Source organism: Nanorana parkeri, unplaced genomic scaffold, assembly GCF_000935625.1.
Source record: "Nanorana parkeri isolate BGI_ZX_2015 unplaced genomic scaffold, ASM93562v1 scaffold195, whole genome shotgun sequence".
In the NCBI taxonomy this organism is placed as follows: Eukaryota; Metazoa; Chordata; class Amphibia; order Anura; family Dicroglossidae; genus Nanorana; species Nanorana parkeri.
The window spans coordinates 1,509,883-1,537,203 of NW_017306463.1; the positions used below are offsets into that span (position 1 = coordinate 1,509,883).

General features: G+C 40.9%; 1 protein-coding gene across 1 annotated transcript in view; it reads right to left on the reverse strand.

The window, feature by feature from the left end:
* The window catches only part of PKD1L2 (polycystin 1 like 2), a 78,912-nt gene that overhangs the window by 29,273 nt on the left and 22,318 nt on the right, over window positions 1-27,321 (reverse strand). The window contains exons 15-29 of the mRNA XM_018555386.1: window positions 23,475-23,620; window positions 23,132-23,320; window positions 20,357-20,482; window positions 19,940-20,098; window positions 15,690-15,814; window positions 14,835-14,961; window positions 13,421-13,552; window positions 11,203-11,428; window positions 10,760-10,950; window positions 8,211-8,441; window positions 8,015-8,116; window positions 6,267-6,445; window positions 1,836-1,982; window positions 1,474-1,673; window positions 864-1,087 (exon numbers count right to left, since the gene is read on the reverse strand). Coding sequence (XP_018410888.1) covers window positions 864-1,087; window positions 1,474-1,673; window positions 1,836-1,982; window positions 6,267-6,445; window positions 8,015-8,116; window positions 8,211-8,441; window positions 10,760-10,950; window positions 11,203-11,428; window positions 13,421-13,552; window positions 14,835-14,961; window positions 15,690-15,814; window positions 19,940-20,098; window positions 20,357-20,482; window positions 23,132-23,320; window positions 23,475-23,620 — 2,504 coding nt within the window. The remainder of the gene's footprint in view (window positions 1-863; window positions 1,088-1,473; window positions 1,674-1,835; window positions 1,983-6,266; window positions 6,446-8,014; window positions 8,117-8,210; window positions 8,442-10,759; window positions 10,951-11,202; window positions 11,429-13,420; window positions 13,553-14,834; window positions 14,962-15,689; window positions 15,815-19,939; window positions 20,099-20,356; window positions 20,483-23,131; window positions 23,321-23,474; window positions 23,621-27,321) is intronic.

Consider the following 27,321-nt stretch of genomic DNA (forward strand, 5'->3'; position numbering starts at 1 on the left):
CTACAACAGAAAGTGAGGACGACAGCGATGAGGAAGATGTGTGTCCGAGTTGGATGTGGCCATCTGAACCCATGGATGTCAATCCAACTACTATGGCTCCTGAGCAGGACTGGATCAATTTGAGACCGGATGCCCCTGAATTTGTGCCTCAAGCAAACGAGGATATGCCCATGGAAGATAATTCTGTACCTTCTCAAGTGGAAAGTCTCTTGCCAGAAACCTCAGTGCTAGAGGATGCTCCTGTTCAGCCAGTAGAAGAGGAAGCTGAATCCTCTCTGCCAACACTTCAAGTAGAAGAGGACTCCGCAGATGAGGGTCCATCAGGGCTTCTAGAATCAAGGTCCAAACGACCGGTGCGACCCCCTCAGAGACTCACTTATGACTCACCAGGGAATAGCACAGAGGAAGCTGTAACTACTGTGCGAAGATCACCCGAGGTGTCCACTTGAACACAGAAGTATCAAAGGACTTGTGTCCAACTCAGGCCATCAGCACACCTTGGTGGAGTGTCCCTTGACCCACCCCACTTGCTAGACGCTGTCATAAACTGCATCTATCTGCACGCAGTAAAGGTATTCAAGTTGTTTAGTATAAACTTTATATGTGCCTTTTATATTGTATATGCTGTCTGTAGAACCTACAAACGCAGTTTACCCTTTGGAGGGACCCAAAGACTTTAAGTAGGGGGAGAATGTAGGAACAGAACAGTTGTTTTACAGAAGGAAACAAAATGGACCTGAAATCTTCGAGCAATCTTATCACAGTGCAGATCTATGAATGTGCCCTAATATGGCAGATCTGGATCTTTTATTATTTAAGCTTGAAACCGCAAAATACAATTTTTCATTGCATAATGCTCCTACCTTTAAAACAGCCTCTGTAGTGAGAGTTAAGCTGGAGACAAGTGGCAAAGATGAAGACCCCAGGGTCGCATCAGAAGAACAATCCTTTTCCTTCTTTTCTGATTCCTTTGTCTGTTTAGGTTGTACGTTTCTGAAGATCTGGACAATTAGAAGGTTGATGGGGAACATCAGCAGGGAGCTCTCAAATCCGATCATGACCTCCTGCCAGGTGAACTCAATCTTACCTTTAATTATAGAATGCAACACCACAATGGATTACCAATCTTTTGACCCCCACACAGACCTGCTCTAGCCAAGACTGTGCACACAGAAACAGTCATATAGAGAGCCTTCCATGACTTTATAATGTCTGACAACAATGGCTCTAAATTAATATAACTTTATCTTTAATTGATTTTAAATGAATATAATAATATATAATAATATAATAACTTTATCAAAAATGTCTTGTCATTGACCCCAGCTAACATTTAGAATAAATCCAGCCTTAAAATGTTCAAAAGACTAAATGTTACCTACTTATGTTCTAGTCAAACTTTTCATACACCACAAAACAATTTTTGTCTACAGCAAACACAATCTGAGAGCTGGTACGTAAACCTCTGATTACCCAAGTCCATCTTCTGCTCGGCCGGGTCTGAGGGCACTCCCCAGAACATAATGCTGGTCAACATGGTGCACAGCAGCAGGGAGAAGCAACAGGACACTCTCTGCACCCTGGTGAAAGGGCTTCTGGGAGAGCGGTTGAAGACAGAGTACCAGATATGACCATCACGGAACCCTTTGGATGTTTTCATGAAGAACAAGTTGCTGTAACAATATGATGGAGACTTATCATATACAGCGTATATCTTTCACATTAACACTATAGTGAATGTTCAATTCAATAGAATGTGAATTCAGATTAGCTGTGTATGATAATGCAGTGCATTTTACACTCTGCTTCTGCATTAAGTGAAGTAATACAAGTACCTGAATTGTTTCATATCCTCTTCTGTGGCTACAGTGAACATTTTATCCAATACACAGTCTCCAACCTCAACAGAAAGCCAGGAGTTACAGAGGAAATACCACTTCCGATCTATTTCCAAGTCATGCACCAAGACCCTGTTCACATACCTGTAAGGGAGAAATCAGGAGATGAGTTTGGGAACTGGTAGTTTTACATGTTTTGCTTACACAGGAAAAATGCCTAATTCTGATACCAGTGGCATCAAATAAATTTTTTTTTTCTCCAAGCACATCAGCACAGATGCCCTCATCTAATGTGCTTTACTCTGCAGTGCTTAATCCTCAAAGGAAGTGCAGAAATAGGTCTTTGAAGTGAAATGCATTAGCGGAAGAAGTCTGTACAGGATGTGCTGAGAGAAAAAAAAAAAGCCTTTGATAAGACAGGTGTTGGAGTGCAGCATTTTTTTTACCTTCAAGGGTGAAAACACGGAGCATAATTTTTTCTTAATTCATTTATCTCCACACTTCCCTAGTTTTCTTAAAATAAATGTCTTAATCTATGCTGCAGTGTCTATTATTAGTGATGATGATAGATAAAAGCCGTGAGTGTGTAGCCCAGTGCTCCCAGTGTTCTCAAACTAAATACGTGCTATGTGTATAAAACGTATCTAAACCATCAAAAAAAATTGTCACAAGTGATACACTGACATTGTAACAATTATAATCTGCTGTAACCATATATACAAGTACAAATAAAACTGCATGTTATGAAAAAGAGTCCCTCGTCTTCCAAAACAGTGTCCTTGGAAATAAAGTGCCAAGTGCAAGATGTGCTTAAACAATTTTCAAATACTCCTGTTTTCCACCAATTTGTGAATTGTTCACCACAGTGCACACCATAATGGATAAGCACTCACTGGCTGATTTTGACCACTTTTTTTTAAATTGGTCAAAACCTGTGTTTTAGCAACAGCAATTCAGCAAAAATAAGGGAGAAGAAACTCGCATAGCCAGGGCAATCCCTATAATGAGCCAGCCTGAAGTGGTTGCTTCAGGCAGTATCTCACTAGGTCACGTGGGGGTGGAATGTCCAGAGCATCCCAGGTTGCTAAAAGCTCTTAGCAGCCTGTGACGCTCTGGCTGGCGTCCCACGCAGCTCCTGGCAACCAGTGACGTCAGCTGAGCTGAGCGGGATGGCGGAAAGAGCCACCAGATCTAGAGGCAACAGGCATCCACTGGCAGAACATCCACCTGGTAACGAGCATCCACTGCCAATAGACAGCGAATAGTGTAAGGACAACCCTGTGCATAGCATAAAACATTTTAAAACATTATTAAAGAGTAATATAAAAAGAGACTCACATTCCCATGTGCCATACAGCACTTTTTAACAAATGCTTTATTAAACATCGCTACTTTTGTGCATCAGGAGCACTGACATTTCTGGATGGACGTGATGGTGTCACAGACTGCTCCCACTCAACATGTTTCAAAATACTTCCTCATAAGTGGAGGCCATTTCTGAGGATGTCGCACTTTGATGAAACACATTGAGTGGGAGCAGTTTGTGATGCCATGAAGTCCATTATAACTTGATGGACTTTTCCAGACTGACTTGTGCTAACTTAATTCGAATTGGACACCCAGACCGAAGATGGGTCCAGTGAAACAATGTCAGATAAATCACCCTCAAGTCCAAGATATAGATCAGAAGCTTGTATTTCTCCAGAAAGAACCCTGCACAGAGAGATGATACCAGGGACCGCCCCATCCCACAAGACTGGCGTCCGTCGCGACAATCTTCCAAGTTATGGGAAGAAACGACTTTCCCACTGTCATCGCAGGAGATGTCAACCACCACAACAGAAACATCCTGGCCAGGACACTCAATCTGAACATCTGTTTTCCAGCGATAGAGGAGACTTGTCTCCCTCTGCAAGAATGTTCCTTTGTAAAGTCCTGGAATGGAACTGAGCAAAAGGTACCACTTCAAAGGTTGACACCATCAATCCCCGTATTCTCATTCAGGTTCTCAGAGAGAAATGGCGATGTGATTGGAGCGACTGAACCTAATCCCACAAGTTCAATATTTTGTTCTGAGGAAGGAACACTTTTGCTGGTACCCAACAGAAGACCCAAATACTCCCAGCAATATGATTGAACAAGGAACAACTTCTCAATGTTCATAATCCACCCAAAGTCCTCTAATGTCCGCAGCACCATCTAGACATTAAGCTCCAAAGTAGGAAGAGACTGTTCTCAAATTAAAAGGTCATCTACGTATCCAATAATCGGAATGCCCTGGAAAACTAAAAGAATCCCAGAACTGAAGCATGAACTTTTGTTAAAAACCATTGGAGCCAAAGTCAACCCAAAGGGAAGAGCCACAAATTGATAATGAAGCACAACAAAGGAAACGCTAATGCGGTAAAAATCCAGGAATGTGTAGCTACACATCCTAAATTTCTATGGAAACCAAAAAATCTCCTTGTCTAAGAGAGATGACAACTAAATGAATGGATTGCATCTTAACTTTATGAATATGTACAAATCTAAAATTAGACTGGTTTAAGTAAAAACCTTGAAAACGTTCTGCCAAAGGAACGGGAATATTAATGCTTCCTTCAGACCTTGAACTGCGCAAAAACGTTCATCCAGCGCTGCTGAGACATGCAAAGCTGGAACGCAAAGAACCGAGGAGGAGGTGGAAGACTGAAAATAGAATATCCCACCTCTCCATAAATTCCATTAGGCTCCCCCCACACCAGATATAGAAAAGGTGGGAGCAGACATTATGCTAAAGGATACATTTTAATGGCCAAGGGCGTCTAGAGGGTACAAAGGTTTGGAAGTGTAAGACATCTTTTGAAACTGGGAACTAAAGAAACGCATAAAAGATGGAAAAGACGGGGCAGGTTTACAATGCTGATCCCTATTTTTCCACATTTGAGGTAAGCATTCAGTTTTACCTCCGGCAGCTTTTCTAATAATCTAATTCAAGGTAGCTTCAAAAAGACAACCTCTCACGGATGGTAAATGCAAAAGTCCCTTTTTGCATTGGGGTTCTGCCGATCAGCACTTCAAGCCAGACAGCTCTGCGTATCGGAATGGAAGAGAGAGACACACAAGGCAACACACAACAAGCATGAAGAAACGCATTACATATGAAATGAGAATCAAGACATCTGATCCACACAATCAATAAAATGTGGATCAACTCCAGCTGTCGCCTGTTCTGTACTTGAAGATTTTATTCAAGTAGTCAAACTCTTGGAAATAAGGGCTGCAACCAATAATAGTTAAAGAACCGAACCAGTTAATGAATAAATGGTACAAAAAAGATTCTACAATTTTTGAACAAAATCATCCGGAAAAAAATACAGAGACTAAAAGCATCTAGGAACCAGAAATTGCTTATTTACGATTTACCAATCTTTTTATAAAAAGCAATAAAAAAATAGGATAAAGATGAAAAACCTTGCATACACGCCCAGGTTTATGTCAACCTAAATCACAGAAGTAAAAATAAAAGCAGAATCTCTGATTGTAAAGAGGAAAGCACAGCCTCAATTAAGAAGGCAACATTTCTTTCTGATGCTGAGTCTAAGTACTATGTTCCTTAATCAAGGAAGGAAAGAGTGCGCGCCCCAGGCACCTAGATAAGTGTCACCAATATATGGCGGCTGTGTAACTTTCAAGAGCGCTGCTCCTTACTGAGTGAAAACTACATTATCAGTATTCAGGGAGAAGGAGGAGGAGAGAAATAAACATTAACAGTTTTTCCCGGTAATTCTGAGCAGACATAAAGAGGAGAGTTCCTCCATGTTGCCAACTTGTGAATTATATAAAGTATAGCAAGCACAGGTCACATAGAAACACCTCAGAGGCCTTGTAATGTAGAGGCCACTTGTGCCTGGAAGAACCAGAAATATCAGTGACACCAATGTAAAACACAAATGTCACAAGTTTCTGAATAAAACCAGTAGTAAGACACAGAGATGGAAAGGAAAAATTCCTACAACAGGAATCCCTAGGAAATACTGACCTGACCGTTAAATGATAAAAACAGAAACACAGGAACACCGCAGGATGAAGCATAAGTACTGAGGCCAGAAACAGCCTGGTTTATGACAACTAGAGAAACTTTCAGGATTTAACTTATCCGGCATGAATTTCTCAGTTTTGTTGGCTAGCTAGCAGACATCCCAACCTGACAAAACTCATTTCAGGGAGGTGCCCTTCCCATTTCAGGGAGGTGCCCTCTCTCCCATCCCCCCCTATCTGCGGGGGGAAGGAGGGGATGGGGGAGAAGACACCTCCCTGAAATGATGGCAGATAGCAGAGGAGCTAATGCTTCCCCTGCTTTCTGCTTTTTTTTTATTCTGACAGCGTTATGTTCAATCAAAATAAACTATTTTTGCTCATATTGCCATCTAGAAATGCCACACTTACCATGACGGCTTGTCTCCAGAGTTGTCATGCCAAAGTCGAATGCTCTGTACCTCCCCAAGTGGAAACAGAGTTGTGAGCAGGAAAACATCAGACCCTCCACGTTCAAATACAGCCCCATCTGAATCATAGAGATGGTGAGGCTCACTTTCACCATCAGATCCATATAGCGTCACAGTTACCTACAAGAAAGAACTTCTATATTTTAAACAAAAGATTAATCTAAACCAATCATTTTGTTTTGGGTGGAAGTACGTAGATAGAGAATCTTATCTGCAAATTTAAACCGAGGTTTGCAGACATGATTTCAGGATCTACCATGATAATTATGGCCACTCGCTTCTCTCCCTGCTTGTGCTATCAGTAATTGGAAAAGTTGGGCAGCATTTCTTTAAAGTGCCAGAGTCTGGGTGACTCTATAGTCTGCCTTGTTTCCTACTGAAACCCATCCATTTCCTTACTACATATCCATCAGCGCAGAAACGCTGCACTGCTGCTACACAGCTTTATTTTACTGCATACCTAACACCACTCGGAGGTCCCACACCACACTCCAACCATGGATGTTAGCCACACTTTTATGTTAGCCCATTTGCAAAAAGAACAAATGTAGAGCTGCACACTACATCATCCTCCGCATACAAAACTGTATTGTGCACAGAGACACTCCACCTGTTCCTGTATGGCTCTTTGCTTGTTTCTGCTGTTACATAGTCATTCAGAAGGTGTAGAAATGGTTTTCCTGTACGCAGGAGGCAGACATAACTCGTAAATGTGCCAGTTCATGTATTTATTGCATGGCACATTGGAGAGTAGACACTATGTCATCATTCCATTAAATGAGACTCTTTTTGGCAAACTTTAACAAAATAAGGAGGTTTTCAGATTCTGACACCAGCTTTCGACTACTTGATATATAGACCTAGTGCCCAACCTGTTGCCTGGGGGCCCCATTCAGCCCTTTGGCATTGATAGCCATCAGAAGTCAATATGTTCCTTAGCTAGAAAAATATGTCTCTAGAATATTTCTCTTCTAAAGTATATTCTTTAGACCAGGGGCGCCCACTATTTTTCGTCTGGAGATCTACTTTTCAAATGACGAGCAGGACTGGTAGATCTCGATCGACTGGTAGATCGCGATCGACCTTGTGGGCACCCCTGCTTTAGACTGTGTTCTAACAGTTAAATTGTTTGCATTATTTTTTCCAGTGCTGTTCATTCCTTTTCTCCTTTTATGTTTTTTTTCCTTTAATCTTTTATAATGGATTCGCTGAGAAAAATATCAAATGTGGCACAAGTAATTTTTGAGGGGCACAAATATGGAGGCATTCATTTGTAAAGGGGATGTAATAGCAGTGATCTCTCACAGTCTCATATAATGTGACTCCAATATATAACAGTCTCCTGAAGCATGTCCCCAGTCTCCAACAACTCTCAGAGCACATGCACAGTCTCTGACCATCACCTGCAGCATGTATGCAGTTTTTGACCATCCCCTGTAGCATGCCTCCAAATCTCTTACCATCTCCTGTTACATGTCTGCAGTCTCTGACAGCTTTAGGTAGCATTACATTAACTGAACAATATGTGCAGCCCTGTGAACATGTTAGAAGCAACACTTGAGGCCCCCCTTCCCTCCATATCAACAATGTTGAACCCCACCCTTCTATACAGTCTTAGTTTTGCAAATCTGAAATGGGAGATGGTGGATAAATTAATTTTTTTGTAGATTTATTATCTTCAGCACATACCCTGGAGGTAGTAGCAGCTCCTCTGCGGTGACCAGTAAAAATTGTGACTAAGTAGCGATACTGGGCAAATGAATCATTATCTTCAAGAGCTATAACTTTCACCTAGGTCAAAGACACAATAAGAATGTGACAAAATGAATGTCTTTATTGCAGAGGAAATCATGACAAACAACCACTAGATACATCATTAACTTACCTTAGCATTATCTTGGATGTCTTTTCTCCTGGCCCAAATTAGCACCATAATATAAACAGCAGCAATGCAGCCAACGGTGGTCACCACTACAGGATTGTCCACAAACGTTGCAAAAAGTTCAATTGTCCTGCTCACATCAACAACATTGGGCATAATAATAAACGAGCTGCCAAAAAAGGTCAAATGAGTACAAAGACATTGGGTACTGTGGGGTGTTGTCTTGGGTCCCACCTGGAAAAGAGACTTGGTAATAGATTTTGATAAAGCAAAACGTATTAATTAACCAATATCAATGGCAGCCTAGTAGTTGTCACATTTTACTAATGGAAATTCAGCTCCAGGACTGCCTGGCCATCATTGAGCATGAAATGCTATTAGCCATTATAATAAATTATAGGTGATCTTATAATCAGCAGTGTTAGTGAAATTCTCAGTGCAGGACTGGTCATTTTTGGTGTCAATACTTTTCAAGTTGCATGAGGTATGTATGCTACAACATGGGTTATTTTAATGTTAGGGATCAGATTAGGTTTATATGAGGTTCACCTTATAACCTGACAGAGATGCTAATCCTTCCTCACTGCATTCAACTCTCAAAAAAAACCTGACTAGAGTTAGTGTGATGGTTAAATGTTAAAGACAGGTTAAGTTTAATGGTTATGGTTAAGTGTTGGAGAAAAGGTTAACATTCTGTTCTATATTCTTGGTAGGGGGATGGTTAAATGCTAACTGCTTTATTTTTTTACAAAATTTCAGTACCTAAAGGCCTGTGCCAAAAAATATTTATGGGATTTTGCCACTGAAAACAAATAATTTTACTAGTGAATGAGGAAAGACTGAAAGGGAAAATTTTAATGGTAGCTGCAAGTGACAACAACAGTACATGAGACATTTTGAACATGAGCAGTACGGGTTTAACAAATGTTTAAATGATTAAGCTATTGTATAGCGGTGTCACTATGCCCTGGCACTTGGGGCACTTGTCTCCAGTTTTCTGCCAGGCACTTGGGGCGCTTGTCTTTGGTCTCATGCCTCGGATTTAGTCCTGTGGATTTCCATCTCTTGATGGAAATTAGGGTCTCTGTCCTGATTAGGGTCCCTGTCCTGATATAAGGGGGCTCTTGCGACTCTGATGTAAGGGGTAACTCTGGGGACTCCGCCCTTACATCAGAGTCCCGAGGGTTCCCCCTTACATGATGAAGTTGATCTAGATAAAATGTGAAAAATAGCCCTGAAATAACTTTGATAAAAAAATAAATACTAGAGATTGATAAAAGTTAAATGTTTTTATGCTGGTTTAAAGTGCATTAAGCATGAGCAGATGGAAAGACACACAAAAGCACCTAAAGAGGTTGCCAGATTTGGCTACCAAGACACTGGCCAGGAAGCTGACATACAGTAAATTATTATTATTATTATACAGGATTTATATAGCGCCAACAGTTTGCGCAGCTCTTTACAATATAAGGAAGACATTACAATCACAATAGAATTCAAGACAAGATGGTAAGGAGGGCCCTGCCCCTGAGGGTTTACAATCTAAAAGGGAGGGGGAAGTGATACATGAGGAGGGAGCTGTGTGGGGATGAATTGTTTGAGAATGTGATATTTGAGTTGTTAGGTTGAGGTGGGATAGGCTTCCCTGAAGAGATGAGACTTAACGGATTGCCTAAAGGTAGTCAGAGTGGGAGCCAGACGGACAGGTTGGGGTAAAGAGTTCCAGAGGATGGGAGAGACTCTAGTGAAGTCCTGGAAGCGAGCATGGGAGGAGTTGACAAGGGAGCTGGAAAGCAGAAGGTCTTTTGAAGAGCGGAGGGGATGGTTAGGGTGATACTTTGAGACAAGGTTTGAGATATAGCCGGGGGCAGAGTTGTGGATGGCTTTGTAAGTCATTGTTAATATTTTGAATTTTTTTCCTTTGGGCTATTGGAAGCCAGTGCAGGGATCGGCAGAGGGGGGTTGCAGACACTGAGCGGTTGGCTAGGTGAATGAGTCTAGCAGCATCATTCATGATAGACTGAAGGGGGGATAGCCTGTGTAGTGGAAGGCCAATGAGGATGGAGTTGCAATAGTCAAGACGAGATATAACAAGGGAGTGGATGAGTAATTTTGCAGGTTCATTGGTGAGGAAGGGGCGTATTTTGTAGATGTTGCGAAGGTGAAGGTGGCAGGATTTGGATAGTGATTGGATGTGGGGAAGAAAGTTGAGGTCCGAGTCAAGGATGACACCTAGCACCTTGACATGGGGGGAGGGTTGGATAGTTGTGTTAATAATCTCAAGGGAAATGTGGGAAGGTGCATGGGCAGGAGGAAATATCATGAGCTCAGTTTTTGAAAGGTTGAGTTTTAAGAAGTGCTGTGAAATCCAGACGGATATGTCGGATAGTAGATTAGTGGCACGCAAGGACACTGAGGGGGTGAGTTGTGGAGTAGAAAGATAGATTTGAGTATCATAGGGCATAGAGATGGTATTGGAAGCCATGTGAGGTTATTAACTGACCAAGGGAGGAGGTGTAGATGGAGAAGAGGAGGGGGACAGAGCTACTTACATGACATCCAGTGTGGTTCCAGCTCTGGTTGATCTCATCCCAGAACACACACTGGGAGGTGAAACATGTGACTGACACAGATATGTAATTTCCATTAAATATGTTATCTTCCACATCTGGCCTCAGTGTCAAGTAATATGCTCCTTCCCCAAACAGCTCTTCTGGATTTATGACCGAGGAATACACATTTTCTTTGGAAAGAATCAAAATGAAGTATTAAAATATATACTTAGACATGCTGAACCTATTATAATGTGAAAGCTGTGTGTGTGCTTTTTTGCAGGAAGTGCAGCTATGCTCATACATAGGACTGGCCTTAGATTATATGCAAAGGTTTAGTATGTCTCTCTCAATGCCTCAATGCTCATTATAACAACAATAATTTGTAACTAACTAAACCTAACTGTGGTATTATGGGATGTAGTTAAAATATACACCCTTACCTCCAGGGTATTTTCCATTAGGCAGATGGAAATTGATGTCATAGTTGGTTTCATTTGGGTGATACTCGTACCCCAGGTATAGCACCAGAGGAATGTGCTCACTGGGTTCCACATAAATCACAAGAGGAAGACTGGCTGATGTCACATTTACCAGAACAGATGTTAAATTAGCCAGATAGAAAAGAGTTTTCACTTCGTCATCAGCAGAATCCCGGGGTAACAATATCTGTGTATCAAATATATATTGTTATTATTCTTACCATCTGTGCTTTCTCACATAGAAACAAAATAATAAGTGTACCTTGTACTGAATTCTATACAACCGTGGTAAAATGTTGCCTTATAACGCGCTTTTCCACTTTAGCTGTCCATTTTGAGAAAACCCCCCTATATGTTTGTTATGTGTTCCCATTCATACAACATACCTAAAAATAAATTGAAAAATATGTTTCTTACCTGTTAGTTGTTTCTTAGAATTGGGCCTTCAAGCAGGCTGCGAGCTACTATGAACAATTGTAAAGTGAAAGAAAACTGTCTGTCCCCATAGAAAGAATATGGATAGACAGAGCTTCTTCTGATTAACATACAAAGTGCCTAAATTTTTAACCCTTTGTTAGGACAGACATTGTTCAAATGTAATTTACAACTGATAATGAGATCTGCTAGCACAGTACAGACGGGGTTAATTTTGTTAAACACTACATTCCCATTCCCCTTGCATTCAAGAGGAAATTTCAGTTTAGAGAAAAACCTTTCTTTCAGAAAAGAGCAAGTACAATGTAATCAGCAATTTTTTAAGTTAAAGTTATGCTATGTGAATGAGATGTAACAAATATAAAATATGCGATGCGATATCCTAATTTGGCTGCAAAAGTGGAAATGCACTTTAAAGAATACTACCATCTTTCCACACTCTGCAGCAAACCCTTTAAATGGAGAACTCTTATAAATCCAACATGTATATTTCTCAGACAAAGATAAATCAGCAGCAATGTCATTTTAGACTATCAAATCCAGATGCTGTAATGATCCACATTCACCAAACTCACTTTCCCCATTCTATATTGCACCTAAAGTAGAACTAAACTCTCACAAGAGAGTACTTAGCTGTGTGAAGCACAAAAAATTAAAACAGGATTGCATATTTTTTTAGTAAAATGTTGTATCCTTACTTTGTGCATATCCTCTCTCCCGAAGCAGTACACATCTTGTAGACCCATTGTATGAACTTTTTGTGAACATATGCATGTTCCGTCAGTGGCTAAATGTCTCAGTTTTATTGCAGTGACTACAACAGAGTGTGCCAGTGCACTGTGCATTGCCATGGCTGTTTGTAGTCCAACTCATGAATACACAGGAAAGGATGACAACTCCACAGCTCAGTTAAGCAAGCATTGTCACCAGAGGCGTAACTAGAACCCTCAGGGCCCCGGTGCAAGAAAACCATAAAGGGCAAATATTAAACATTTTAACATTACAGGAACATGTGTCACTAAAAGTTAGGTTTAAGTGTCAGGGTTTAGGTACTTTTTAATTCTCCTAGGTTCAAAGCTTTATAATCTTCACATGGGAGAATCATAAGTAAAAACCTGGAAGATTTGGACTGGGCGCATATTTGGAAACTGTTACCTGCATTACCTACAGTACATGGTGGACTGCGAATAATACTTTAATACAATCATTCATCATAATCTGCATACAAACCATCAGAAAAACATTTTAATAGAATAATAACCAACCTTTCAAAAATGGTGTATGGTGGCAGCTAAACAAAGCATAGCCAGGACATGGAAATTACTTGTTTTTCAGTTTCAAGAAATGGAAAGAATTATGAACAAAAGCAAATGCATGTCTTTATGAAATAATAATTCCTGAGGACCGTAATACAATGGAGTGAATACATTACTTTCTTATACTAATCTTACTCTTGGTTTCCAATTTTCTCAGTTTTTTGCACTTCATTCTCTTCTTGGACTTTGCCTAATAATCCCATGGTACATACAACAGACAAGGATCTGTCGGACATGAATACATTTTATCATACATTTCTCAGCTGTAACAACATTTAATTATACAACAGGTATCCATTTGTTTTGATGTCTGCATTTTTAATCCATCCTTAGCAGTACCATCCAAATTCACACTAGGGTGACATATAGGCTACGCTAATCCTTTTACCAAGAAGACACTGAATATATGGAAGGAAGGTTATTTTTACCTCTATACATTCTGTAAGGTCCTTTATAGGGATGGTGGACCCATTGGTGCTGGTAAGGCTCAGACCTCCTACTGAACCAGTAATTTCAAAAGTGTCACTTGAGGAAAATGGGTTGACTGAAAAACTCACCATCTGCAAATTAAAATAAATGGTATAAAAAGCTCTTAAATATTTCTGAAATCATGTTATTGTGCTTTTACCTTACAGTTCCACTAGATGGCAAACTGTTCAAACAGATTGGCTAACTTTTTAAATGCTTCTTGAAATGTTATCATAGTATTTTAGGATTAGTTCACCTTTCTGCACATTTTCCAAAATATTCCCCATGCTTTCCATTAACCCCAGCACATTACAAAGACTGTTCAGGCGTTAAAAAGCTGTCCCTTTCCTATTCCATGCTGCTAGAGGGAATGAGAGCGCACTGCACATGGATACAGCTTAAACGAGCCAGGAACAGATGATGGAGACTCACTTCTAATGTCTGGCCTGTCCTGCCATTTAACAAGGATGGAAAGGGGGTTGACCACCGACAGGTTTCAGCCGAAAGGCCATGTATTACCAACAGGTATGCAGTGGGAAAGGGGCAGCTTTTTTAACCTCCGAACAGTGCTTTGCAATGTGCTAGAGATGGAGAAAAGCATGTTTTTTGGGGGTGAAATGTGCAGATAGATAAACTGTCAGCACTGGTCTTTACAGGTTAGTGTGAGACAGGTTGGTATTGCCACAGCGATAAGGGCAATACGTGTGCAGGCCTCCAACTATTGACACTAACCCATATGCACCAGTGAGGTACTGTACCTTTGATTCCGGGTGAGGCATTCCCCAGCCTCGCCCCTAGCATGTCCTGCCCCGCCCACAGCCCACCGAAGCACCACCCCCAGCCCGGTACCCCAAGTTAGTGTGAAGGAGGGAGGGAGGAGGAAGGGAGGAGGCAGGGAGGAGCCTCCCTGTCCCTCACTTGCTCGTCACTGCTGAGGCATCGATATCGATGGCCTCAATGGGTTTTGTTTTCTTTTTTTTGATTGGACAGCTTGGACAAATGGCGCTTTGCTATTGATCCAAGCCATCCACAGAGCTCACGTCTCTAACAAAGTGTAGATGCTGTGATAGCTCTTGCCTCACTACTTAGGTTACACAAGCAGTGGGGAAGCCCGCTGCTGACACCTGGCTATTGATATATGGTTTAAACTATTTATGAAGAAGGTGGAATGTCATTATTTCTGATTAAAACAAAAATTACTAGATCAGTTAGACCGACATATTTTGTAGATTTTAAAAAAATGAATCAGGTCTGGGTATGAAGAGGCCTATCAGCAAAAGTCACGGCAACTCAGTATCCATAAGTATAATGTGTAAGCCATAATGTTTATGGCTTGGCATTATTGTGCAGCTATATCATTGACATTATACTTGCCCGAAGATCCAGTGGCTCATCTCTTTCTAGGGGAAAATTCATAGATGTGATGGACGGGAGTTTAAATGCTGCTATGTTGACACCGTGGACATTCACAGAGGTACTCCCCACTTGGTCTGAATGCAACCTACCACACAAAGATTGCAGATATATCATTGTTAGTCACAGCTTCAGAGATACAGCTAAGTACACACAGATAAAACACACATATTGCAATTGTTAAAACTGTGAAAAGATTTGTGCAGTAATATAGTACGCCTATGTAAGGTTGCTAAATTTCTAGAATGTCTTATTCTATACAAAGTTAGTGAATTACTAAACACAGATATAATCGAAGGATAATTATTTTCTGATATCTGGTCCATTCATAGAATATTGCACAAATAATAGACAGGTAGCCTTCTATAAATGTTCAGAACTCATTCAGGGGGCAATAGAAAACAATCATACCTTGACCATATACACTGGGAGATCATTGTATCAGTTTGCTGCGCCTTGTGGGAGCCTTGTGTGCTACCTACTACTCCTTTATACTGGTTTTAAATGTATTAATGCAATGGCTTTAATAAGGTATTGGATTGCCATGGAATGTCATAAGAGAGCAGTTTTCACTATTTCTTCTTTATAGGGAGATGTGCACATGGGCCAGTTATCTTGGTTGCTACAATAATTGTGTGTGGGCGGGGGAGGGGGGCATACCGTGCAAATCTGTAATGTTATCATTAATATATAAATTCTTCTAATGTAACATTTCCTCCACAACTATAGATATCCAACTGTAAAACTATAACTGCCACGTGCTATTTAGAATACTGAACAGCTTCAACCATGAGCTGGAGGTATTAATGGACTCACCTGTTTATATACATGGTAGCTGATGGAGCCACCAGCACTGTAGGCTCGTTCACTGGAAGCTTTCCTTTAAGTAAAGCACTCTGCAGGTTCTCCACCGCACTCAGTAAGGTCTGTGAGACTTCACTCTGCATGGCAAAATCTTATTGTTAGGCTGCACATCTTGTAGGCAAAATCATTTTCTATCTATAGAGAATATTTAGGTTGCTCTAAAAACTGATCTTTCATATCAATTTTAAGAAACAATATATTTGACTTACTTTTGGCAACAGGCTACAGTTTTGTCCAGGACATTGATTCAGTAGTTAACATATACTGTAAATTAAGCTTATTCTATAACTGGATGTCCAATCTGAAAGGGTGATAATGATGGATAAGAAAATGGGTGGCCATATATGACTACATCTGTCACTGAGAATGACAGAGGGAGGGAGTTTTGTCTGTTATTACTTTTATCTCTGATACAAGCTGTAAAAGGACATTCTCTATTCTTTGGACAAAAGGGGGACACCCTCTATGGAGCTGCAGAAAATAGTAGATGGGTTCCCTGTCTTTCCTCTGTGATAGACCTCAGTCACTGGAGCCACAGCACACCTTGTGAGGTTTATTAGGAGTTTTACTGACAAGTCATATATCAATATAATAAAAGATATGATAGAAGGGATAACAGTACACAACAGCATAAAATAATGTCTCCTTTAATACTTCGGTGGGAATATACCACAACTATCTAAATAACACATTAAACAAGGTTATATTGACTGACGTAATCCCACTGACTGCTAGTAGACTGCAACTTCACACACTAGTCCCAATAGACCCGGGTCTCTAACCCACTGGCCAATGGTGTTTTTCTTCGGCTAGCCAATGATGGGGCCCAAAGGGCAATTGGTGAGATAATCTGACGAGCAGTAGTACAGTGGCCAGAGGCATCTCCCCCCTTATTGTAACGGCGGTGACGACTTCTGGGTTGGTCAGTGACTCAGTCCTCTCAGGTTGTGGTCAGCGTCTCTGGACGCTGGCAGCTGATGAAATGCTCGCCGCACACTGTCATTCTAAACAATCTCTGTGCGCACTAATGAGGACTTCAGAAACTCGCATGTGATAGGGTCTTGTTACTACTTTGCCATGTCATCATCTTTTGGGAAGTGTAGTATATATAGTCTCCCCTAGTTGCTGCTAGTGGGCTGTTACTATAAATTTTTGACCATGGGAAGTAGTGCAATCCGATCTGGCAAGCCTTCATGTAAAGCAGACATATACAAAGAGGCTCTTACCTATAGGGAGGCCATATAGGCCATGGGTCTGCAGTTAAAGACCTTGGGCCATTTCTGTTAAAAGCATGTTTATGGGGTCCTCAAGCGTCTGTCTTAAATATGTGCAAGATTTTTTAAAATAAAATGATGACCCGTGTGTAGCCACACCTTTTGGTCTGCATGTCATAGTTGGTCAGGTGTGGGCAACTCCAGATTTTTTTCATCCAGTGCTTTGTGTGTTAGTCATAGGGCTGAATGGTGGGCACAAACATAGCACACCCTCCAATGATGCCAAATAATGCACCGAATACAAATTGTTCTGGCTGTCTGGTTTAGAAAATCAGCTAACATATATAATGTCAGACACTCCCAGCTTCCAAATAGTTATACTTTGCTCTGTGATGAACCTTATGTAAGCATATCAGATGGTATTTAAGCACCGACAATTTGGCACATTATAAACTTAAAAACTTTTACTGCAATCTGTGATAAGTGTTATTGTCACTAGTATCTCTATGATACTATTTATCGCTGTGATACCATGGTATTTATTATCACCATTATACTATAACTTTTGCCTGAAGTATTTGAATCGATTTCGTAGTTAGGTTTCAGTAGAGTGTGTAGCTCAGTGTTTAGCTCAGTTGTTAGGTTGAGATTAAAGCTCAGAAGAAGGTGAGGTGACTATTATGTTTTTAAGAATACTAAAAAAAGTGGTTAAATATAGTCAAAAATTTATGTTTTACAATTTGTGGCAAAAAATACCTTGTTTTAAACAATCAAGCTATTTTTTTAGAATCAGAAAAGTGACAATTTTGCTCCATCAGTTAAAATCCGTCTAGTTTAGTGCAGGTTGATATACTGGTCCAAACACACCAAACAATAAAGTATTGGTCCTATGACGAAACTGTGGCTTTATAACACACTTAAGGTACCCATATACAAAAGATGTCACAAATTCGTGTTACAGACATTATCATACATGAGCTGTGAATCAATATGTCTGCACTGCTTCTCAGCCAACGGAGACAGTAAAACTTTTTTTTTTCTTATATGTACCCCTTATGCTATTCTTTTTGGAGCACAATTATGTTAGAAAAACTACCACTGGAAAATAGTCACTAAGTGGGGATTGGGTCTTGACATGCAAAACCAAGACTCTAAATTGCTCTTGCTATAAATTGGCAACCGGGAGATTTGCCAAAATATTAAATGCAAAAGCAATTTAATCAGGTGTGTCAAAGCCACTTCTCAAAGCTAGAAAGGAACTACAGTAAAAAAAAAAACAGCAAGCAAAAAGCACTGCTATTACAATGGAACTGAACTTAAAAAGTAAAGATTTGATATGTTATAGGGGAAATTTAGAAAATATGATTTTTGTACTCACTGTAAAATCCTTTTCTTGGAGTCTATCCAGGGACATAGGAATTCTTAGAATTCTTAGACTGTCGGGTTATACTACCACCTACAGGAGAAACGGACACTGGCAACAAAAACGTCAGTAGCCAGCACAGGATAACCCCACCTACAACCATCTTGCCTCAGTTTTGTAGTATAGTACCGAGAGCATGAAAGAAACACTAAGGGGAGGGGGTCCCTCAACGGACTCAAAGAAAAGGATTTTACAGTGAGACCAACAATTCTATTTTCTTTATTGTTCATTGAGGGGCACAAGCATTCTTGGACTGTCGGAGCATCCAAAAGCAGTTCGACAGAGTGGTGGCGACATAGCAAGAAAGGCTTACAGGCCCAAGAAAAGACAGAAGAAAACTGGGGACTCAAAGAGCTGCATGAAAGACCTAATGCCCAAAGCTAGCATCAGATGAGGTTTGAATAAATACCTGGTAAAACAAAAGAAAGAAAAGTAGACCAGTTTGTAGACTTGCAAACTGGGAAAGGTTACTTGATGCCAAAATGCGCACAAAGCACTCAAAGAGCTAGTAGAATGCACCTTTATAGTATATGGTAGAACCTGATTTGTAAAAACCATAAGTTTTTATCAAAAAATACCTAGGCAAGGAGGAAGTCCTGGATCTCGTCAATTCAGACACTTGCCTAATAGAGGTGATGGCTACAAGAAACACTGCCTTGTGGTTCAGAATAGAGAGAGGAATGTCTCTGATGGGTTTGCACACTGATCTTTAACACACAGAGAGAACCAGATTCAGATGCCATGTAGTCGTAGGGGAAACTACATGGGAGTCTCCCAGTACTAAGGTCTAAATCAAGAGAGAGAGACCAACAAATTATGAAACAACTCCTAGCAAAAGTGCCTCGAAGTGCTGAGACCCAAACACTGGTCCAGAGAGAGCTGCAAGAAGGGGAGGATTTGTCCCACAGAGAAACTCCTAGGGTGGAAGGGCCAAGATTTGCACCTAGTCAAGTATGCCTTCCACATTCATAGATGCCCCTAACTCAAGAAGACAAAAAAATCCTTTAACAGCCATGCTATAACGAAAATTTGTGTTCAGACCCATTCGGATGCATTAAACCGAAAAACACATCTCATTGGCCAGAAAAGTCACATGTCCGATTCAGTTTCGTTTTTGAACGAAATTTGTACAGGATCCGAAATTCGGAAACTGAAATTCGGATTTGTGCACAATTGGATGCATTGGGATTCGGAAATTCTGATGTGTCCGAATGTACAAATTTCTGAAAATTCGTCGAACAAAACGAATCACACATGTATAGTAAAAGTCCCATCTCTAACTCTGAGGTCATAGCAGCCTCATCCATACATGTTAGAACTTGATGACATGACAAGAAGATGCAGTATTGCCCAGAAACCTTGTTAGATGCCTCCTAATTTTTTCTGCTAGGGATCCTATAATACTCAGATTAAAGATGAATTTAGTAGAATGTTTTCTGGATAGTACTAGCAGTTCCCTGACCGTTCCTTGCAGGCAGAGGCTGCTCTACATTCTACGTCAAATGTATATTTGATGAAATTCCTTATCCAACTTGTTTTAATCTTATTACTCATAAGAGACTTACCTTGCTTATGGGGTCACTGTTATTTCTTGCAGTAGCTTCCAACACATTACTCATAGCGCTGAACAGATACCTTGCTGTTGTTTCCTTTGATTGATCTTGTTCATTGCTTATTGTTAGGAGGGATTGGCTGACATCTCTCAATACAGACATGGCTTCCACCTTCATGAAAAGATTACATACACAAATAAAAACACTTGGGAATATGCACTTGGATTTCATTTATGAAACTGTCTAAAATCCAGTTGTCCTTTATCAGATCTTTTGCTCTTTTAACCTGACAACATAACTGACAACATAAATAAAAGTCTGATCACTATGAACAGACAGCTGTTCTTCCAGGCACTATCACAAGAGGGAGTTAAAATATAATGTAAGTTAAATAGTAAAAAAATACTGGTGTGAGTACACAATCCTAACCTGAGCTGAGGAAGACAATTCTTCACTTTTCACTGTAATGTCTCTCAGCAGCTCGGACATCTCCAGAGCGGTGTGTAGTGATGTGACATTAACAGTAGAAAGCGCTGTTAACATCACTTCTCGCAGCTGATACAGAAAGAAGAAAACATTTAGCAAATAGTTATGGCTCATTACCTGGTCAAGCATACTAGAATAAACATACTTATTATATTTAGGTTAATTGTAATAGACATATGTTTCATTAAGCACTGCAACTGGGCACAACAAAAATGCTATTACAGAATAAAACATCAAACAGTAGGGGGTGATTTACGAAAGGTAAATAGGCTGTTAGCTTTACAGGGGAATTTGCTTAAATTTTCCATGCATTATTGGGTATTCTTTGCAAATTTAATTTTTACCACATGCACTAAGCTAAGAGAAAATTCCCTCGCAAGGTGCAAATTCCCTCACTAAGTGAACAGCCTATAAACCTTAGTAAATCAACCCCAAAGGAGTAATTTCAATAAAAAATAAACATCAATTAAACCCATTATAAAACTGTTTAGTGGAGGTTCACAAGACCCTAACAAATTGGCAAATGAGAATTCAAGAAATCCAGTATCTAATCAGAATGGTGGTCTGGATGGATGGCCACTGGAGCTGACGCAATCAGAATATAGCTTAAGCTGAGCACATTCTTCCACATGGCAAAACTGCACCTTAAACCTATTCTTGCCAAGTGCAACCTACAGTAACGCTGTGCAGTGCTTCTGGTACTTGAGTATGTTTCACACACTTCACACAAATCCCCCCAAAAAGGTGAAGCAGAGACAGTTTAAATTGTTCTTGACATAAGTGTATCAGTGGCAAAAGGCGAACTCCAAATTAGAATCAAAACATTATTACCCTTATACAACCCACTACCCATAATGCATTTCATGACTCATGGGCCTTTTAATCAGGTGTGATACAAAAGATGAAAACGTACAAAAAGTGTGCTTTCTTTGCAAGTCTGGCAGATAAATCATCTCTGCCCAGTTGTTATTCATTGGCCAGGACAAACTAGCAGACTCTAGCAGGTGCTGGCCAATAGGAAACAGTTGGGCAGAGCTAGCTGTCACTGCTGGCTTCGCCCGTTTTTTTTTTTTTCCTTGATTTCCTATTCTGCTTGGTACCATGGAGGAAAGACATACATTAGTGTGTACTGATCCCACAGAGCTACTAAGGCATCCACTGCACCCGCCGTTGGATACTTTGTTCTGGACACAAGTCTTTCTACCTTCTTGTTGTAATGAGAGGCCAGATGATCCACATATGGCATTCCCCAGCGGTGACAAAGTTGATGAAAAACCTATGGATGGAGAGACCATTCCCCCAGGTTAAGACGTTGTCTGATGAGAAGTCCGTCTGCCAGTTTTCTACTGAAATGTGCACCACTGAAATCGGTGGAACCTGAAGTTCCACCCAATGCAAGATCGAATGTACTTCCATTGCCACCTATATACTCCTGGTGCCTCCCTGGTGATTGATGTATGCTATATCGCCGTGACATTGTCTGACTGAATCTGAATCAGACACCAAGACAGAAGACCAGTCCAGTGAAACAACACCAGACGAATCATCCTCAACTCCAGGACATTGATGGGAAGCTAGGATTCCTCCAGAGACCAACAACCCTGTACAGGCAGATGATCCAAGAAACCGCAACGTCCCAGAAGACTGGCATCCGTCATGACAATATTCTAAGTTATGGGAAGAAATTACTTTCCCATAGTCAACGCAGGGGATGGTAACCACAACGATAGAAACTTCCTGGCTGGGGCAGTCAATCTGAACATCATGTCCAGCAATAGAGGAGACTTGTCCCATGCTATAAGTATGTTCCTCTGTAAAGTCCTGGAATGGAACTGAGTAAAAGGTACCGCTTTGAAGGTTGAAACCATCAATCCCAGTATTCTACTGCAGGTTCTCAGAGAGGAACGTGGATGAGATCGAACCAACCAAACTTGATCCTGCAATTTCAATATTTTGTTCTGAGGAAGGAACACTTGCTTGAAGGGTATTTAACAGAACTAGGGACAAATTCTTGATATTCAGAATCCACCTGAAATCCTCTAAAGTCAGCCGCACTGTCTAGACATTGAGCTCCAAAGTAGGAAGAGATTGTTCTCAAAGTAAAAAGTCGACTAAGTATCAGAAAATCAAAATGCCCTTGTGACAAAAATTCCAGAGTCGGAGCAAAAACTTTTGTAAAAATCCCTTGGAGCTGAAGCCAAAGGAAAAGGAATAATAACACCAGGATCTAACAGACCTTGAACTGCGCAAAAATGTTTCTCCAACGCTGTGGAGACATGGGAATCCAGAACGAAAAGAACTGAGGAGAAGGAGGAAGATGAAAATATAGTCTGAAATTCGAGTTTCCCACGCCTCTGCAAGTTCCATCAGGCTTCGCCCCACCAAATAAAGAAAAGGCAGGAGCAGACCTTCAAGCTACAGTTGACCTTTTTTTTGCCAAGGGTGTCTAAGATGTCTTTTGAAACTGGGAACTCAAGAAACCTTCCAGTTTGTCAGAATTCTTCAGAGCTGTCTTCCTCAATGGACGATAGAGAAATAGGAATTTATATTCCTGAGTTCTATCTAGAGGAGCTACTGTTACATGACCAGCATCAGTCTGGCTATATGCAATAAACTGTGTATAAACCTGTAAGAGAACATGGAATTTGTTCCCCATTGCTTTTTTATTGGATACAAAATCATAAATATGGCATTAAAATGGGTGGAAATTGACCAAACCTCTTTTTTGTTGTCTTTGTGTAGTACACTATTGCCACTCCCCCCTGGGTCTTCCTGATTTAAGACAGAAGACACTGATTTATACAGCTGGATTAGTGATCGGCTTGCACTCCCATCCTTTACAATGTAAGCTGACCTATCAGATAGGAACGATGTTAGACTCTCAGGGTCATTGTGTCCATATGTAACCTGTAGAAATAATAAACATTGATATATATCTTTTGTTATAAGGAAAAACTAAGCAAATGTAAGTTTTTTTTGTTTATTTTCTATCTTAAATGCTTAGTTTCCAGCTCTCACTAAAAAAAAAAAAGTTATTTCTACGTTTACATGAACTGCTTACCTTAACATTAATGGTTGTGCTGACAAAATCACCAAAGTTGTTGGTGATGGTAACTGTGATATTTAGAACAAAGTCATTTTCTTCTTCTCCAAGCGGTAAATAAGCAGAAGTGAGTTCTCCATCTGGACCACAGTAAAGCTGAGATTCTAGAACAGATAAATAAAAATCTTTGTGACATTTTGTGTGTGTGTGAAGGCAGAATTTGCCTATCTGTTCTCCTCTCTGTTAAAGTGACACTAAACTCAGGAAATAAATCTTAATCTTTCCCATGGTCCTTGTGTGTGTTGTAAAGTATCCACCGCTCCAAACTCACTCCTTTGACAGACTATAATTTCAATACAAATGATTAAACTAAATGTGAGATTGTAGTCTATCACAGTGGCGGTACTACCAGGGTCGCAGAGGTTGCGGCCGCGACCAGGCCCTGGAGTTCCGCCACTTGGAGGGGGCTCAGGGCAGGAGGAAGGGGCCCCTGGTGACCGCTGATTACCGGGATATTTATTATCCCGGTAACCGCTAATGTCAGTCCCGGGACCTCTTCCTCCTGTCCTGGGCCCTACATGCTTCACGCTGCTCCCCTCACCTGGTTCCGGGCGCAGCGTGAAGCATCATCCAGCCGGGCAGCAGCCAATGAGTGGGAGCGGTGTAATCCCCGCCCCCTCATCACACAGAATTGCTGCCCAGTGCCGAATAGAGCTGCTGCGGACACGAAGGGGGAGACAGGGAGCTGGAAGCATGAAGGAAGGTGACATGGGGTCCGGGAGCGGAAAGCTGGGGACATGAAGGGGGAGATAATGGGGAGCTGGGGACATGAAAGAGGAGAGTGTTTTTTTTTGCACAAATAAGCTAAATTTTTTTAAATAGTTCGGGTACTTTAATGTATTTTTAAGATTTAACCCCTGAGTTTAGTGTCGCTTTAACAGAGAGGAGAACAGATAGGGAATGCTGCTTCCCACAGGACCCACTATGTAGAAATTCATCATCTGACCATTAATACACTTGTCGTTGTAAGCACTATATCAGAATGACATCCCTGTAGTTCCAAACCTAAATCTAATATGATCCTGGGCTCCCCTGTTGCTGAGGGGTGTGCATTTTGTAATGGTGTTAAACTGAGGAAGTGTCATGCATTTTTAAAAATTAAATCATTCTTAATGTACATCCACATACCTCAATGTGCCAAACAAACCATGCTCAGCTTCAGATGGATCTAAATTAGCAGATAAGTGACTGTTATAGAATATTGTACATCTGCACCTTGCTTGCCTCCTGACCCACTCTGTAACTGCCACAAACGTAATTTTGTTATGCGACTGCAGACAAAAGGTCACAGCTCAAAAATAGAGAACTTTATTCAGAATTCTCCCAGTTCCATGTAAAGTTTAAAGCCACGCCATGCTTATTAAGCAGTTATTTCGAAGTTATCGCTGAAACAGGATTTACAATTTTTTTAAGTGGCATCATCATGGCTGCAATTAGGTAAATTGTTCCATCATCATAATCCGTGTATTATTAATTATTGTAACATAATTAAAATTTTTGCTTTGCTATAGTCTTTTTAAAGCATTAATAGTTTGGTGTTTTAAGGTGAGGAAGCCAGAGAATTCCTTGCTTGCTTCAGCTATCATAGTATAAGTAAACAAGGGAAATTTACCTAGCCCTGGAATTATTTCCCCCTATTGCACGTTGGCTGCATGGCTGTGTGATCTGTGAAGCTGGGAGGATATATGGACATGCATCACAGAAAATGTGGGAGATATGATACAGAAAACAGTGCATGCTGGGAAGGTGACTTTGAGTAGTATATATGTGTCTGCTATTGACTAGATCGAAAGTGCCTGTTGCAAAGGCTTGTGTGTATATGGTATGCAATGCATTATGCAGGTGTTTGTGTGTTCAACTAATCTTATACCAATTTATACTGGGATGTTGTAAGAAATGATTAGTAACACCACAGTACACAGTAGACTGGCTGCATTATGGCAGATGCACATAAATCATGTCAAGCTAATCTTTAGGAAACAGAGACAGCATTTGCAGACAGTGAAAATGTGGGGGGCTAAAATGTGTCTTTTGGGGGATTATTTGAGTGAAGGTTAAGGGATATCTTCTGTCAAAGAATTTTAGCTCTGACAAATAGCCCTCCATACTATCTAACGTTTTGGTGTGCTGTTCAGCCCAGTTCTTTATCTGTTAAAACCAGCCTACCCGACCCTTATGCACCTATAAGACTACTGACAGCTCTGATGCTAACTGTCACAGTTGACATAGCTGTCAATGCACTTTGTAAACTAATAATGCCAGGGGCAATAGAGAAGTAGCTGGAAGAGTCCACCACAATTTTGCTGCAAGGCCCTGAGATTTGTAGTTACATTCTTTCAGACAAGGCTAAAAAGATCACAAAAGTTCCTATAGCCTAAGAGGTTTGGAGTTTAAAGGAGAACTATGAGGTGAGTGATTTCCACTCATCCTTATAGTTAGAGCCGACCTTTGACAACGAAGCTGGCGCAGGTCAGTTCTATTGATCGGGACGTGAGCAGAAACATGCAGCCGATCTGCTCACTTCCCGATCGTCTCCCTGCAGTGAGCGGTGATTATCAGTCATTATCCTCCAGCGGTGAGTGGAGAAACAGGTGGGGGAGGGGGCGGGCACAGCTGGTTCTGCCTCTAGATAGGCAGAGAACGCTGTCACTCACACAGCTGGGTGGATATCGATAGTATTGTCAGGATCCATCCCGGCTGCGGCGCTCTCAGTATATCGCGGGCAATAGCATGCTATATACTGAGCTTTGGGTCATGGGAGGACGTTAGTATATGTCCTCCCGTGACCTTAATGAGAACTATGGGAAAAAACACTTACCCCATAGTCCTCTTTTAATGTTCATACACATAGCAGGAGCCTTTTCAGGGTTTTCAGGGGAGGAATTTATCTTATGTACATTACAGTATGTAAATATGATTTTTACCTGTGTGAGGAAACCAGAACCCACATACATATATTGAGAGCACATTAAGACTCCATACAGGTAGTGTTCCTGGTGTGAAACCTGTGTGTGTGTTTTGTATTCCTAGCTGATCATAATATATTCATCAGTGACGTCACAAGGGGGGTGCGGCCCGCAGCCAGGTGACACCATTGGAGGAGTGACACCAAAATGACTGACAGTCATTTTTGTGTGACCCACTCTAAAAAGTCGGGCACTCAGTCATGGACCGAGAGCCTGACAGTGTCAGGAGAGAGGAGGGGACCCGGCAGCATACCTCATCCCACCAGGCGTCAATTAGATGACCACGCATGCGCGATGACGTCATCGCGCATGCATGCATGTGACGTCACGTGCATGCGCGATGACAACACTGCGGGGTGTCACCCATTCTCAGCTCCGGGTGACACCAGGCCTCGGGACGCCCCTGATATTCATCATGCTGAAAAGCACTTAAATTTGTTTAATTTGCCATATCTAGATTTCAAACACATTGGGGTTGATTTACTAAAGGCAAATAGGCTGTTCACTTTACAAGGGAATTTGCACTTTCTAAAAGGAATTTTCCCTAAGCTCAGTGAATGAGGTGAAGCTCTGCTGACTCCATCATCCAATCATGGCAGGCAAAACTATTGTTTTTTTGTTTTCCTCCACTACTACTGTTACCTTATTTTCCTTGCTGATGTTTGGGTATTTCAAAGGAATTTTCACCACATTCACTAAGCTTAGGAAAATTTTCCTTGCAAAGTACACAGCCTATTTGCCTTTTATAAATCAATCCCATAATGTTGTCCTTTGCAGACTTTCAATATTAAACCAGTTTGCCATGATCCCACAGTATACCACACACAATTACAGGCTTG